General features: G+C 36.4%; 1 protein-coding gene across 1 annotated transcript in view; it reads right to left on the bottom strand.

The window, feature by feature from the left end:
* Positions 1 to 13,478, bottom strand: part of LOC114364883 (neurexin-1a) — a 103,945-nt gene that overhangs the window by 39,719 nt on the left and 50,748 nt on the right. Inside the window, exons 4-6 of the mRNA XM_028321238.1 lie at positions 11,179 to 11,205; positions 8,530 to 8,688; positions 5,787 to 5,939 (exon numbers count right to left, since the gene is read on the bottom strand). Of these exons, the coding sequence (XP_028177039.1) occupies positions 5,787 to 5,939; positions 8,530 to 8,688; positions 11,179 to 11,205 (339 nt within the window). The remainder of the gene's footprint in view (positions 1 to 5,786; positions 5,940 to 8,529; positions 8,689 to 11,178; positions 11,206 to 13,478) is intronic.

The following is a 13,478-nucleotide window of genomic DNA, read 5'->3' as shown; positions in this document are numbered from 1 at the left end:
CCGCGCAATCCCGTACACCTGGCAACACTACTTGAGAGGGCGCCATTTTTCTACTTCTGCTTCTGTAAAAGGGGGTATTTCGGAAGGGTAATTTTCTCGCTCGAAAGTAATAGCATCAAATATCCGCTATGGTTGTTTACTCTCAATAAAGGTCTGGAAAATACGCTATTCCGAATCTGAATGCATTTGGAATGGGTTCTGATTTTTAGGAAGAAAAATTGCGAATAAAAAGGAGTGATAAGTGATTTAGCGGAGCGTATGGTATGGTGTATGGACGCATCTGAAGGTTTCGCCAAATAAACGATATCAATAAAATCCATAAATACCTACAAAATTTACCCTTTTTACCCGACTACGCCTGCGAGGAGGGATATGTTTTTGTAGGAATGTAATTTGTAATTTTTTTCTTGCTGTGTGACAATCACTTTTATGAATGATAAAATAAATAATATTTTTAATACATTATTCAGAATCGTACTTTTTACTGTGGTTAGTTAAGCTTACAAAAAAAGTTTCAGCACATCAATACGTGTAGCGGTCACCGTTTTGAAATCAAATACAAAATAAATCTCTGATCTACGTACCAATACATTCCAGATTGACGTATGAAACGACAGAACAAACATGTGCCAGGCTGCTGCTCTGAAACCTTGACCTGATTACAGTGGTCATCGTTTCAATTTTAAACTTATTCAACTTATTTCATTCGCGCAAGTCATCGAATATTTTTTACTTCATTTGTGCTGACCACCTATAGCAAGTACCTAGTAAAATACTAGCTGCCCCAGTGAACTTTGTACTGCTTATGTTCATCACAAATAATGTAGGATTCTAAAGTTAAAATATTTTTTCAAATCGGTCTAGTAGTTTCGAAGCCTATTCAAAACAAACAAACAATGAAATATTTCCTCTTTATCTAGAGGGCGCCCGCGACTTCGTACGCGTGGACCACATTTTACCCCCATAAGGGTGGAGTTTCGTAAAATCAGTTTTTAGCGGACGTCTACACCCTATAAGGAACCTACCTGCCTGAAGTTTGTAGGTTTTATAGTTTCTGAGATTTCATTATTAATAAATGAGTGGTAGACTAGTGTAGATTTTAGTGTGAGCAGGTGCTTACTTCACAAACGCGTACACGCTTGTTGTCATAATGTAATGTATAAACCTTACATTATAACAAGTAACATAATAAACCTGTAAAGCTTTACCCATTGTATCTAAGCCCGCATTCAGTACTTCAAACAAGCGCTGTAAGCGATTTAATTCAGTAGTTGAGGCGACCACACATTACTGCACTTGCGTGGAGCGATGTACTCTCCCGGCTTGTTTGAACGGACACAACTAGGGTTGTTCGCAAACTTGTCGCGACTAAAACTTTGCAATAATTTAGTTTCATTCTGCCAATTATAAAACTGATTAACTGACTGAAATTACAAACAAGATTGCTGGCAGTAGCTAAAAAGGAGTTTCGTCTAGTAGTTATTAAACAATTATGATTTGCAGTCTACACAAAATTAAATGATGACTGTTTAAGTATCACAGCATTCATTCACACATAAAATAGAGCTACCTAACATTGGTGTAGTTTGTGTTTTTCATAACGTTGTCTGATGTAACACTGTCCGCCTAAATATAACATTATCCGCTTCTGGACGTACCTAATCCTCCTCAAGGAGCGCTAAGGAGCAAAATCTCAGGCTGATTGTTTAATCACCACAACATTAATTCACATACAATAAAATATAGTACCTACTATTGGTGTATTGTGTGTTTTCTAACGTTGTCTAATATGTAACCTAAATATAACATTGTACAATAGGTAAGTCTCCTCAAAGAGCACGGTCTCGCGCTTTTTGTGCAACTATCTGGAAATTGGTATACTATCTACGAACTACTAAATGAACACAAGTAACATTGAAGACTGTTCTAAACTCTTACCACATCCCTAACAACGCCCGTTGGTTGAACGAATTATGTACAAATGGCGTCGCATTTAGGGCTACAAACGGAGATTTTGTTACTGAAATTGGTCAAAGCAATAATGGATTTTCACAATGAATGTAAAGGGTTATTTTCAGTAAAATTTAATTTTTGGTTCAATACTCTACAATTAAGAGAAACGTTTTAAATTCACCAAAATGAATTCAAGCAATTTCTACCTTAAAACCTAGAAATGCTTTGATCATAAAATAATGAACTTCTTGACTAAAATGTGAAGCATCATGGCTAGAAGTTATGTTTTATTTAAAAAAAAAAGTGTGATCAATAGTAATGTGTAATTTTTTATTACTAAGAATTCATAAACATTCATGAGTTCAGGCAGTCAACATCACTTCTTCAAGTTATCTCAAGAAGTTCGTGTGAGGTTTCAGTAAATTATGCCTATCATTCATTCTAATTAGTTGAATCTTTTTTGTGTACTACTATATTATTTACTTGAAACGGGCTACCTATTAAGTGTACGACGCCATTATTGTAAGAAAAAAAAAGTAAATCTATATATATAAAAGAAAAGTCATGTTAGTTACTCCACTTATAACTCAAGAACGGCTGAACCGATTTAGCTGAAAATTGTCAGGGAGGTAGGTTAGAGCTAGGAGAAGGACATAGGATACTTTTTATCCCGTTCGAAATTTTTAAAAAAGTCTGCTCATTTATTGCCATTAAGGCGGAACAAAGTTCGCCGGGTCAGCTAGTCCTACGTAATTGAATCCTTGTTAAAACATAACATGATCCTCCAAATCCTTTTTTACAAAAGTCGTTCGCAAACCTTCCAGGTTCAAGTGGTCTCAAAGACCGAATCACTCAACTCGAATCCAATAACCACTGTTCCAATTTAATCAACGTCCGGCTCGGACACTCGTCCGGAGAGTCCGGAGTGTCCGGTTCAAGAGCTTTCAGGAGATGCAGGGAGTTTACTAAGGGTTAGATTGGTGTGGATTGTGAAAAACAAATATTGTTTCGAAAGGCATTAAATTAATTGCTTCAACCGTACAAATATCCACGATACAATAGTTCTAAACTGAATAGTTTGTACTCGTATTATGGCGATAAACGGATAGATATAGTAAACATAACTATGATAGATACTCATACTAATAAAAGTACCAGGGCAGCTTTATACTTCAGTATGTTCCCTTAGGTAAACACTAAGGTTAGAAGGACATTTTCGGCTCGCAGACAATGTTATTATGTATTAGGTATACCTAGATCTACTGAAATTCAATTAACCACAGGCTTAAATATTATGCTTCAGTTTCACCCTGTTTTGAGCGTCTTTTCATGTTTAGTTTTTCGTTTGGTACATTGGCAGAGGCGGACGATGGACCTACCTACTTTTAATGGTTTTAGATGTGTAATTTAATTATCTACTGATAACCTCTTAAAAAGTTATCCGCTGCTGATTCACAGCCGCCAGAACTTTTACATCAGTTTCCTAACAAACTAGACACCTAATAATTATGTAAGGTGTCCCAGTATTTAACCTTAAGTCTTCCAAAACATCTAAGCCCCAGTCGCCTAAGCCCGGCCTATAAACGGGGCCTGTGAGATCAACAACGGCGATTTTTCACCGGCTCCATTGTTTTTAATTGGTGCTTAGTTTTTGCGACGCCCCGCGACCACCATTGCGGGGTAATGAAGTGTGTGAGAACTTTATTGTTGGGCTCGGGATAGTGGACGGGTCCGCGTTTAGTTTTTATTTGAATGATTTTATAAAAGGGTTGCATTTGCAAATCGGTGACAAGGTTTTCCTTATCCAAGACCGTGGAACTGGAAAAAGTAAGAACTTTTTTTTTGCTTTTGGACTGCTATTGAGCGTGTTTTTACTATAATTTCACGTTTTCGTTGAGTTGCAAAAGGCTGTTTTAGCAACTCGAATTTCAGACTCTAAATACAATAATTACCAAATAGAATTAAAACAATTTATTTTTCAGTTAGTTTCCACCATTTTTTTCTATTCAATCAATATACCTTATATACCTACCTCCTAATAATATATCACCTAAGTTCATCCACAAAATGGATGTTCCATCTACCTATAAATTAATAGGTTCAACCTAAAATAATTTTTCGAAGTGGTAGTTAAAAAGCTCTCTCTAAAGCACCTACCTATGCAATTGTGTAATTGTACAGTCAGACGACAATAAGCTCTCACCTTTGCACTGCCTATTCACACACATAAATGAATCTTAAAAACCTCTAACTCAAGTAACTCAGTGCTCACAAATCAATCATTTCAATGAGATCCCAACCAACTAGTGTAATCAAGCACCACTCGGACTCGAATAAAATAAGGAGCGGGGTCCTTCAAGAAAAGTGTCTCCAATTGATGGTTCGACTCGGAAATTGAACGATTCGCCGAGATTCCCTTTGAAAGAGAAACTACTTGATTTAAATCTTTACGCGAACCATTTTCTAGAGGTCGATTAACGTTACAGATAGTTGTCATCGCACAATGAGGATAAAGCTGGGGCTACATGAAGTGTAAGGGTAGGTTTAGATCAAACCAGCGAATGATCATTCTACCCCCTACTTTAGCTTTGTTGTGTGTNTAAATAAAAAACATAGACAGAGCATTATTTCGTTGTTCTGATATTTTTTGCGAAGATTCTACACAATTTTGTTTTGAAGATTTGCGTATTCACATACAATGCTTGCTTAAGTGAATCACCAAATCGAACGCACAGCGTTAAATAGAGCTCTGTGATTGGTTCGTGTGTCACCCTGTGCAGCCACGCGCACTGTGAGCCTTCATAGTAATGTTTGTAAATACGGGAGCGGCGTAAGAGTGTTAGAGGCTAGAGCTTAATGTTATAGAATCCTAGTTCTTTGGTTTGTTGGTATTCGCGTGGTGTAAACGCTGATAGCGAACTTTAGTTTGCAGTAAAAGATCAAGTCAATGCTCTACTCAGATTCTAGCTTTCTGTTTGTTTAGTCTAAACCCCACCTTTAGGATAAAATGCCTAAAGCGAAATGTTGTGGTTTCCAAAAAAACTCAGAGTTGTAAAGCAGTAGCAAAAAATGGTTGAGCTAAACTTGTGGGTCAAAACAATTGCTTTTAATATTCCTGACAACTTTCAGGAAAATCCATGTCCCTTTGTGTTCCATAAAGTTTTTTAGAATCCGCGTCAGAAGCAACAGTCCTGCGGCATTTAGTTTTATAAAACCGTCACCTTTTGTTGGTTCTCCTCGCTGAGACAACGGGCCAAACTTTGAAGGTTTGACTCCCAACGCTCGAAGTTTAAGTCGACTTAATAACTTGAAGTCTTAAAATAGAGTCGTCTTATATTGAAGATCTTAATAATAACTCCAGGAAGCTTGAGGTTTTATTTAAAAACAGCGAAGAGCATATTTATTTTGAAGAACGTATGGCGAAAAATGTACAATAATCTTTACTACTTTTTTTCTTATTGAATTAGAATGTCAATTAACCAAGATAAATACGATGAGCTTGATTATAATCTTCCAGTTTCAATATCATACAAATAATATTAGAGTTCACATCGTATAAGTAAATACTCGTACCTATAGGTACCTACTTGAAATTTTCAACAAGGTTTATAAGCTTGTGAAGGAGCAAGGCGAATTCGGATGATTTTTGGGCCTTGGGAAAAGTAGGTATGTAATTTATGAAATTATGTATTCTGTGGTGAAGAATTAGTGTGACAGAAGTGTATATAATTATTGTTATTGGAAATCACTCCTTCTGCACGAACTGTAGAATGCACAAATTTTCACATTAATGTGGTTTTCTGATTAAAAAAATATATTAAGAAATCACTTACCAAATGTGCGTCTCTGGTAGTGAAGGTCACAGGGTCAGCCGTATCCGAGGCGGTGCAGGCGTACTCCAGACGGCCGGTGACCGTGATCAGCTTGCTGCCGGTCCTGGCCAGGTCGATGAGGTTCAGCCGAAGAGTGTCTGCTGAGAACTCCACCTGTTTACGACAGTTGTGACGTCGCTGTGATACTGTTGACTCATCAGTCATCAGCTGTGAAGTACCACAAACTGAAAGATCATTCAGTCTGTGGTATCACAGCTGGACATACGAAGAGCTGATAATGGGTCGGTAGGTACTCAAATGGAGAAGACGTTACCACAAACGTAATAAATAAAGAACGTTGCTTAAATATTTGACAACTTCAAGAAGAAGACAGTGACTGGATGTAGGGGCTCGATGCGCCTAAATGTTTTGTGATCATAGAGTAATAACGTAAATAAAATAATAAATAAGTACCTATGCCTACAATAATTTTTAACAAAATCGAGTCGTGGAAAAGCGTTCGTGATAATTGAGAGTCAAAAGCGAGAAAAAAACAAAAGAGTATCGATAGTGGTCGTCGAAAAAACGTGTAGTTTTCTTGATGGCCAGTGTCGCGCGCGATCAAGGAGGCGGCAGTGTGCGGCCTCAACAGAGGAAAACTAAATAAAAATAAAAATATGAAGCAAGGAGGTCTAAACTATAACCTAACGTTTTAAGCTCAATAAAAATGATAGACCCTTGCCCACAAACATAAGTGTCAATGATACTGGAACCTCTACTAAATTAATATTCCACAATACGTTTTGAATGCCTCCTCTTTTTGTTGAAGTCGGTTAAAATGATTGATCACCTTTAGTAGATCCTTTTTCCACGATCACAAGTGTCAATGATACTAGACCTTTATGTCCCTTTACTAACCTTCTTCAAGCAGCCAATGAAGTTGGTATGGACCCTCGCCCCAGGCAGAGCCCTGGCATTCAGGGAGCCTCCAACATGGGCCCTGGAGCTGGCCAGCATGGTGAAGGAGCCGGCCACGTGGGAATGCTCAGAATACACGTCGTCTACAATCGCTGATACCTGGAGGAAGAACACATATACTTAGTTTTTTAACTAGTTTTTGGAAGAACTCTCTATTGACGATTTTTTATCGATGCAAAAAGTCGTGGTGTGTATGTAACCGGCTTTATTACTCGTAAATAACGTATCAAAAGAAAAAATCATAACTCAAAACTAGTTTTTGTAACTATTCACTATTAATGATTTTCATCGATCCAAAAAGTCGTAGTGTGTTACCGGCTTTATCAGATGACGTATCAAAGTGAAAGATGGTAATTAAAATTGTATACTAGTTAGAGAAAGGAATATTTTCGGGGAAATCATAATCATTTCAACCTATAAATCATTTTAGATGGCCTAACGAAACTAAATATTAAGTCAAGGACATGGTAGAATACGTAACTTAATAATTCGACGATTTCTATTGTGACTGGGGCGTGTACAAGTGGTCTGAAAAGGGCCTACATTGAATAAAGATTTGAATCTTAAATCTATCTAAATATATAAAAGGAGAAACTGACTGACTGACTGACAGATCAACGCACAGCCTAAACAGCTAAACATAGGCACTTGAAATTTGGAAGGAACGTAGCTTAGGTACCGTAGAGGTGCACTGAGAAAGGAATTCCCGAAATTCCCACGGGAACGGGAATTAGCGGGAAAATCCTTTTTTATGAAAAATCTAAACCGCTTAAGTTAGACGCTTGAAATTTGGTATGCAAGTACCTTAGTAAACTTAAAGTTTAGGTACAACAGGATATTGCAAAATTCCCACGGGAACGGGAGTGAGCGGGAAAAAACATTTGTATGAAAAAATCTAAACCGCGTAAGATAGACGCTTAAAATTTGGCATGCAGGTACCTTAGTAAACTTAAAGCTTAGTTACAACAGGATATTGCAAAATTCCTACGGAAACGGGAGTTAGCGGGAAAAAACATTTGTATGAAAAAATCTAAACCGCGTAAGATAGATGAAGGGGGTATAACGGGATCCACGCGTACGAAGTCGCGGGCGGCCGCTAGTATAAATAAATAAAAATAAATGATCTTTGGACAATTTCACACAGCGCCAGCTAGCCCCAAAGTAAGCAACTTAATGCTTGTGTTATGGGTGCTAGCTTAACGGATATACTACTTATATACTTTTTTTTTAAATACATACATATTATACATAGTAACACCCAGACTAAAATATTTACCCTCCCGACTACATCACCACAAACGTAATAAAGAAAACCACTGTTGCTTAAATAGGTATTTGACAACTTCAAGGTGAAGACAGTGACTGGATGAAAAGAGCGGGACATCGTGCTTTGCGGCACTTTTTCTGGGTGTAGGGGCTCGATGCACCTAAATGATTTGTGATTATAGAGTTATAACGTAAATAAAATAATAAATAAGTAGGACCTATGCCTACAATATTTTTTAACAAAATCGAGTCGTGGAAAAGCATTCGTGAAAATTTGAGAGTCGAAAGCGAGAAAAAACAAAAGAGTGTCGATATTGGTCGTCGAAAAAACGTGTATTTTTCTTAGTGGTCAGTGTCGCGCGGCCTCAACAGAAGGAGACTTACTAAAAAAATAAAAATATGAAGCAAGGAGGTCTCAAACATTGCCTAAGAATACGGCCTAACGTTTTGAATGCTCAATCAAAAATGATTGATCACCTTTAGTGTCAATGATACTAGACCTTTATGTCCCTTTACTAACCTTCTTCAAGCAGCCAATGAAGTTCGTATGGACCCTCGCCCCAGGCAGAGCCCTAGCATTCAGGGAGCCTCCAACGTGGGCCCTGGAGCTGGCCAGCATGGTGAAGGAGCCAGCTACGTGGGAATGCTCGGAGTACACGTCGTCTACAATCGCTGATACCTGTAGGAAAAAAAACATAACTCACATAACGTTTTTGGAACAACTCACTCACTATTTAAATGTTTGTCAATGCAAAGAATAGTAGTGTATAACCGGCTTTATTAGATGACGTATCAAAAGTGAAAGATGGTAATTAAAATTGCAATACTAAAGCCTGGTCCGTGAGCACGTAGAATTTTGTCCAATGATCCTTTAGGCTTTAGTTACAAAAAGGAATATTTTCGGGGAAATCATAATCATTTCAACCTAAAATCATTTTAGGTTGCCTAACGAAACTAAATATTAAGGCAAGGACATGGTAGAATAATACGTAACATAATGTGACGATTTCTATTGTGACTGGGGCGTGTACAAGTGGTCTGAAAAGGGCCTCCATTGAATAAAGATTTGAATACGATTCTAAGAACAATATTACTTTGTTTATTTTCTAACCCTAGTCACGAAACGATTCTCGATAGAAAAATTGTTAAATACCGATAACATCCAAAAACAAGACAACATCCAATACCAATATGTATCCCAACACTTTGCTGTGATACACCATCAACACGAAAACTTGGAAGCCTTCAAGTTGTATCTCAAGACAAAGTTTTTTCATATGAAACCACCACACTGTTCCGCTCGAGTTATTGCTCATAAAATATATTGGATAAACAATTTATCCTAACTGAAATAACGTACGCGCACTTGCTAGGAAACAATGAACTTCAAAGACGTATAGAAAATATAATTAGCTTCCCCGTAAACTATAATTGGTTCTAGAATACATGAATTCCTTATAAATATGTTTATGAATAAGAATAGAAATGGGAAAGCTACCCAATTAGGAAAAGCGTCAGTTATTTCTAAAGACTTGTTACTACGAGTAGCTTTTGCTAGTTTCAAAATAACGTTTGCCTATGTTGTTGCTAAAAGCACAGCTTAATGTTTTCACTGTCACCAATATAAGAAATAATTTTCAATTTAATTATCATTCGCTATATAATTCCCTTTAAGTTCTATTTTCGAGGCACAAATTAGCCTAGATTATCTCAATTTAACTTCATTCAATTTAAATTATTATTTATCAGTTTGGTGATATTTACATGAAAAATAAATACAGTTATACTTTCGCATTTATAATTATAATTTTAGTATTGCTTATTGTTCCATATTTTTAGAAAGTTATGTAGAGGCACGTAAAATAATTAGTTTTGCATTGTTAGGTAATTAAAACTAAATTAGATGTACCAAGGTACACTCGTTCAATCTAGAACTACTTTCTAATTACACCAACAGGACACATTAAAGACTCCCTAATTAAAGTTTTCTTTAACGAAATAAAAGTCCGATTCTCTTCTAATTAAAATTTCCTTGCGTTTTTCATGGCCAAGGCCATCCAATTACCACCGACCTCCCGTTGTTCTTAGACAAAAGCACCAACAATTAAACAAGCTAGTTAATTGCTCGGAATTATGCATATACAGTCGTTCTGTTATACAAATATAAAATTCCCAGCGTTGAATATTCATTTCTAACTCCTAGAATACAAAGATGAAATTACACTGCAAGATTACTCGTACATGCAAAGAAAATGTAACATTAAAGGAAATTTCAGAGGTACGAGGAATTTTATATTGATTTACGTAGCGATAACGAACAAAGGGTTGATTTTCAGGTGATCAAAGAAACATGTTCATAATTGACTTACGAAGTTATCTTGCTCTGCATTGAAAATGCGTAGGCGTAATTTTATACGCGAGATATTGAAGTTGAAAGGAAGTTTTCATAGAATTTTCGTAAACAATATATGAACGGCAAAACGATGGGATATTGAAGGCAAAAAGAGTTTTCATGGAATTTTCTTACGTAAACAAATGAAATAATAAATGCCCAAATGATAAAATCAGCAGATAAATACAAGAAAAACAATATTAAGTATTCAGACGTTAGTCTTAAGACTCATAAGCTCAAAAACATGTTATTCTTACTGAAATGAATCAATACTGAATTCTTTTAGGCGTCCATAGTTGTGTTTCAAAAAATAAAACACAACCTCACAATATTCACCGCAAGTAAATTCAAAGGGCAATAGGCACAAACCCAGTTCTTTTAATTTCAGTTCTTTGGCACGCGCCGGCCATTGTTAGCATTGTCGTCCATTCAGTTCCAGAATGTTCCGCGGTGAAAGAACTAGATCGGCGTAGGAAAAATTTAATTGGGAATCCTATTTGCATTGCTTTATTGATGTTATCGAGTGGTGAATTAGAAAATAGAGGCAATATCATGGTTGGTTTACCAATATAATTGCTAGGCAATGTGTAGGTGGGTCAATTTTATTATTGGAAGTTATTTTTTTGTTTTTCATCAAATAAAAAGTAATGAAAATAAGCTTCTTAATTGCTGCCTTGAATTTGTGATTCAAAAAGTGTTTTTTATGTTCTAAATAATAGAGCTATTACAACCTAGATATGTTGACTTAAGTCAACAAGACCTAAATGTTTTACTTACCCTGCAAAAGCTAGTCAGTGGTGTGATCTGTAACAAAATAAAATAATGTCAGTAATTTAAATTATATCTCTAACTAAGCAATTTAACGTCAGTTTTTATTTCTTCTTTCAAAAATTATCGACTAAGACATGCAATAAGTAGGTCCTAGACATACTTAACTTCAATGCTCAGTAAAAATCGTTAAGACATGCCTATCTCAGGCAACTAATGAGAAGAAAGATCTGTTGACAAATTAGTATTTAGAGTCTCTACAGTTCTTAGTATCCGTGAACAAAAACACATTTACATCTAAAAACAAATGTAGGTATATCATTCCTAAACCCATCATTCACTATCCCACATTTAGCATAAACCCATAGAGCACCCGCGGCTCTGCGTTAACCCTTTACGGCCACGACACAACCGCAAAGACCTACATGCATAATTAATACAATAGGCTCTTGGATCAAAACTATTATCCGTGACGAAAATAAACTACTGGCGGTAATGGATTTGTTACATTGAAGTTTGCATATTTGGGGTTATTTTAATTGAGCAAACATAATATTTTATCGTAAATTGACTTGTCGAATCGTGGACATGCTTTGATTTTTTAAATAGTAATATGACAGATAGATACAATCACAGTGACTATTCATATCTTGGTATTGGGAGAGCGTATAATCTGAAAAAAAATAAGCAAATACGAAACACATTACAAAAAACCTGGCAATACTCTCACGTGACAAAACCCGTTTATAAAATAAAAAGAGCTCTTTTTTTCGCCCACCATTATCAACCGACACGACCGGAATCCTGTTAAACGTTTCCAGGCTCGTATTTTCCATCCCTGATGGGCCAAGGACGATCCGAATGGATAAATATCGGATGTTTTTATTAAAAAGTCCTCCGGGACCTATGTATGCGGGAGCAATAGCCGTCGGAAGAGTGACAGCGTTCGGGATAAATCCGACGTTGACGGGCATATTGTCATCGTGCCCTGACGTGCTCTAAGGGTTAAGAGATCGATCCGCCGATTCAATTATAGGTTTCATTCATCATTCGGCACGTAGAGGGTGATTTTTTATTCGAAACCTGAAGCCTAGTAAAAATTGGCATTTAAGTAACGTATATTTATTTCAATTCTTCATTGTAAACAGTGATATGACTGTTACATAATCATATAAAATGTTTGTGTTGTCGCAATCTAGAAGGAGATACTATTTTATTAAAAACTAGCTTTCCGCCCGCGGCTTCGCGCGCGTGGACTACATTATCTACATATTTTACGGAACCCTATTTTTTCCAAAATAAAATTTAGCCTATGTTACTCGTGGATAATGTAGCATTCGAATAGTGAAAGAATGTTTAAAAACGGCCCAGTAGTTTTTGAGCCTATTCATTACAACGAAACAAACAAACAAAGTTTTCCTCTTTATAATATTAGTGTAGATTACATTGCAATCGTTCATATAACTTAAGTGTTTCGAGTACACCTTAAATTTAACTCCCATAGCCTAACTAGACCTGTATCTCAATCTTAATTTTCAACGAATGGACATAAGATAGAATTTCAATTTTCTGATCACCAGTTAATAGAAATTCCAAAAATAAACCTAATCCGGGTATTAATCCAGACAGACGAGATCTGGAATTGGATTCACCTGGTGCGAACTAATACGCAAATTATTTACCCGGTGAGCGGTTCGAGTGAAATTTATCGCACACGAAATTGAGCAATTACAGACCCATGCTGCAATCGCTCACCCACCATAACTAATTGAGCGAACGCCTACATGGAAATTAACTTATTTTTGAAATTACGTACGTGGATACACTGTGACGTATATGGTATTTTTAGTAATGTTCACATAAGTATTACCTTTAGTTACCATTAGTAAAGTAATTTACATTTTAACAGTAGGTACATTATTATTATCTGCACTGACGAACGGTAAAGCATATTAATAAGTAAGTTTCGTAGCAGCGCAGAAACGCAATCATGTAAGAAAACTTTCACTTCTCCACAAAATCTTCTTAGCCAAGAAACACGAGCTAAAGCCGTAAATGCAAAATTAACCGCAAAACCAGACGTTAATGCTCATTTATGTTTAATACTCCATCCTTTTAACAAAATGGCAGGGCAGGGATCAAGAACATTTTATGTTGCCACGCTTATCAAAGTCTTTAGGGACCCATGAAAGGTTCTTGTATAGGAACCGTAGGCTTTGTCTCTGCCCAAATATTCTGGTTCATACAAGCACTTCGAAGGGTAGAACCAAGTTTGGCCAAAAGATGCCAACTCACGAAAGCCTCATTTG

The sequence above is a fragment of the Ostrinia furnacalis genome, unplaced genomic scaffold (genome assembly GCF_004193835.3).
Source record: "Ostrinia furnacalis isolate ACB-3 unplaced genomic scaffold, ASM419383v2 OfSCF7487, whole genome shotgun sequence".
Taxonomy (NCBI): domain Eukaryota; kingdom Metazoa; phylum Arthropoda; class Insecta; order Lepidoptera; family Crambidae; genus Ostrinia; species Ostrinia furnacalis.
Note: the sequence above shows the minus strand (reverse complement) of the source record. Positions and strands in the feature narration are given on the sequence as shown.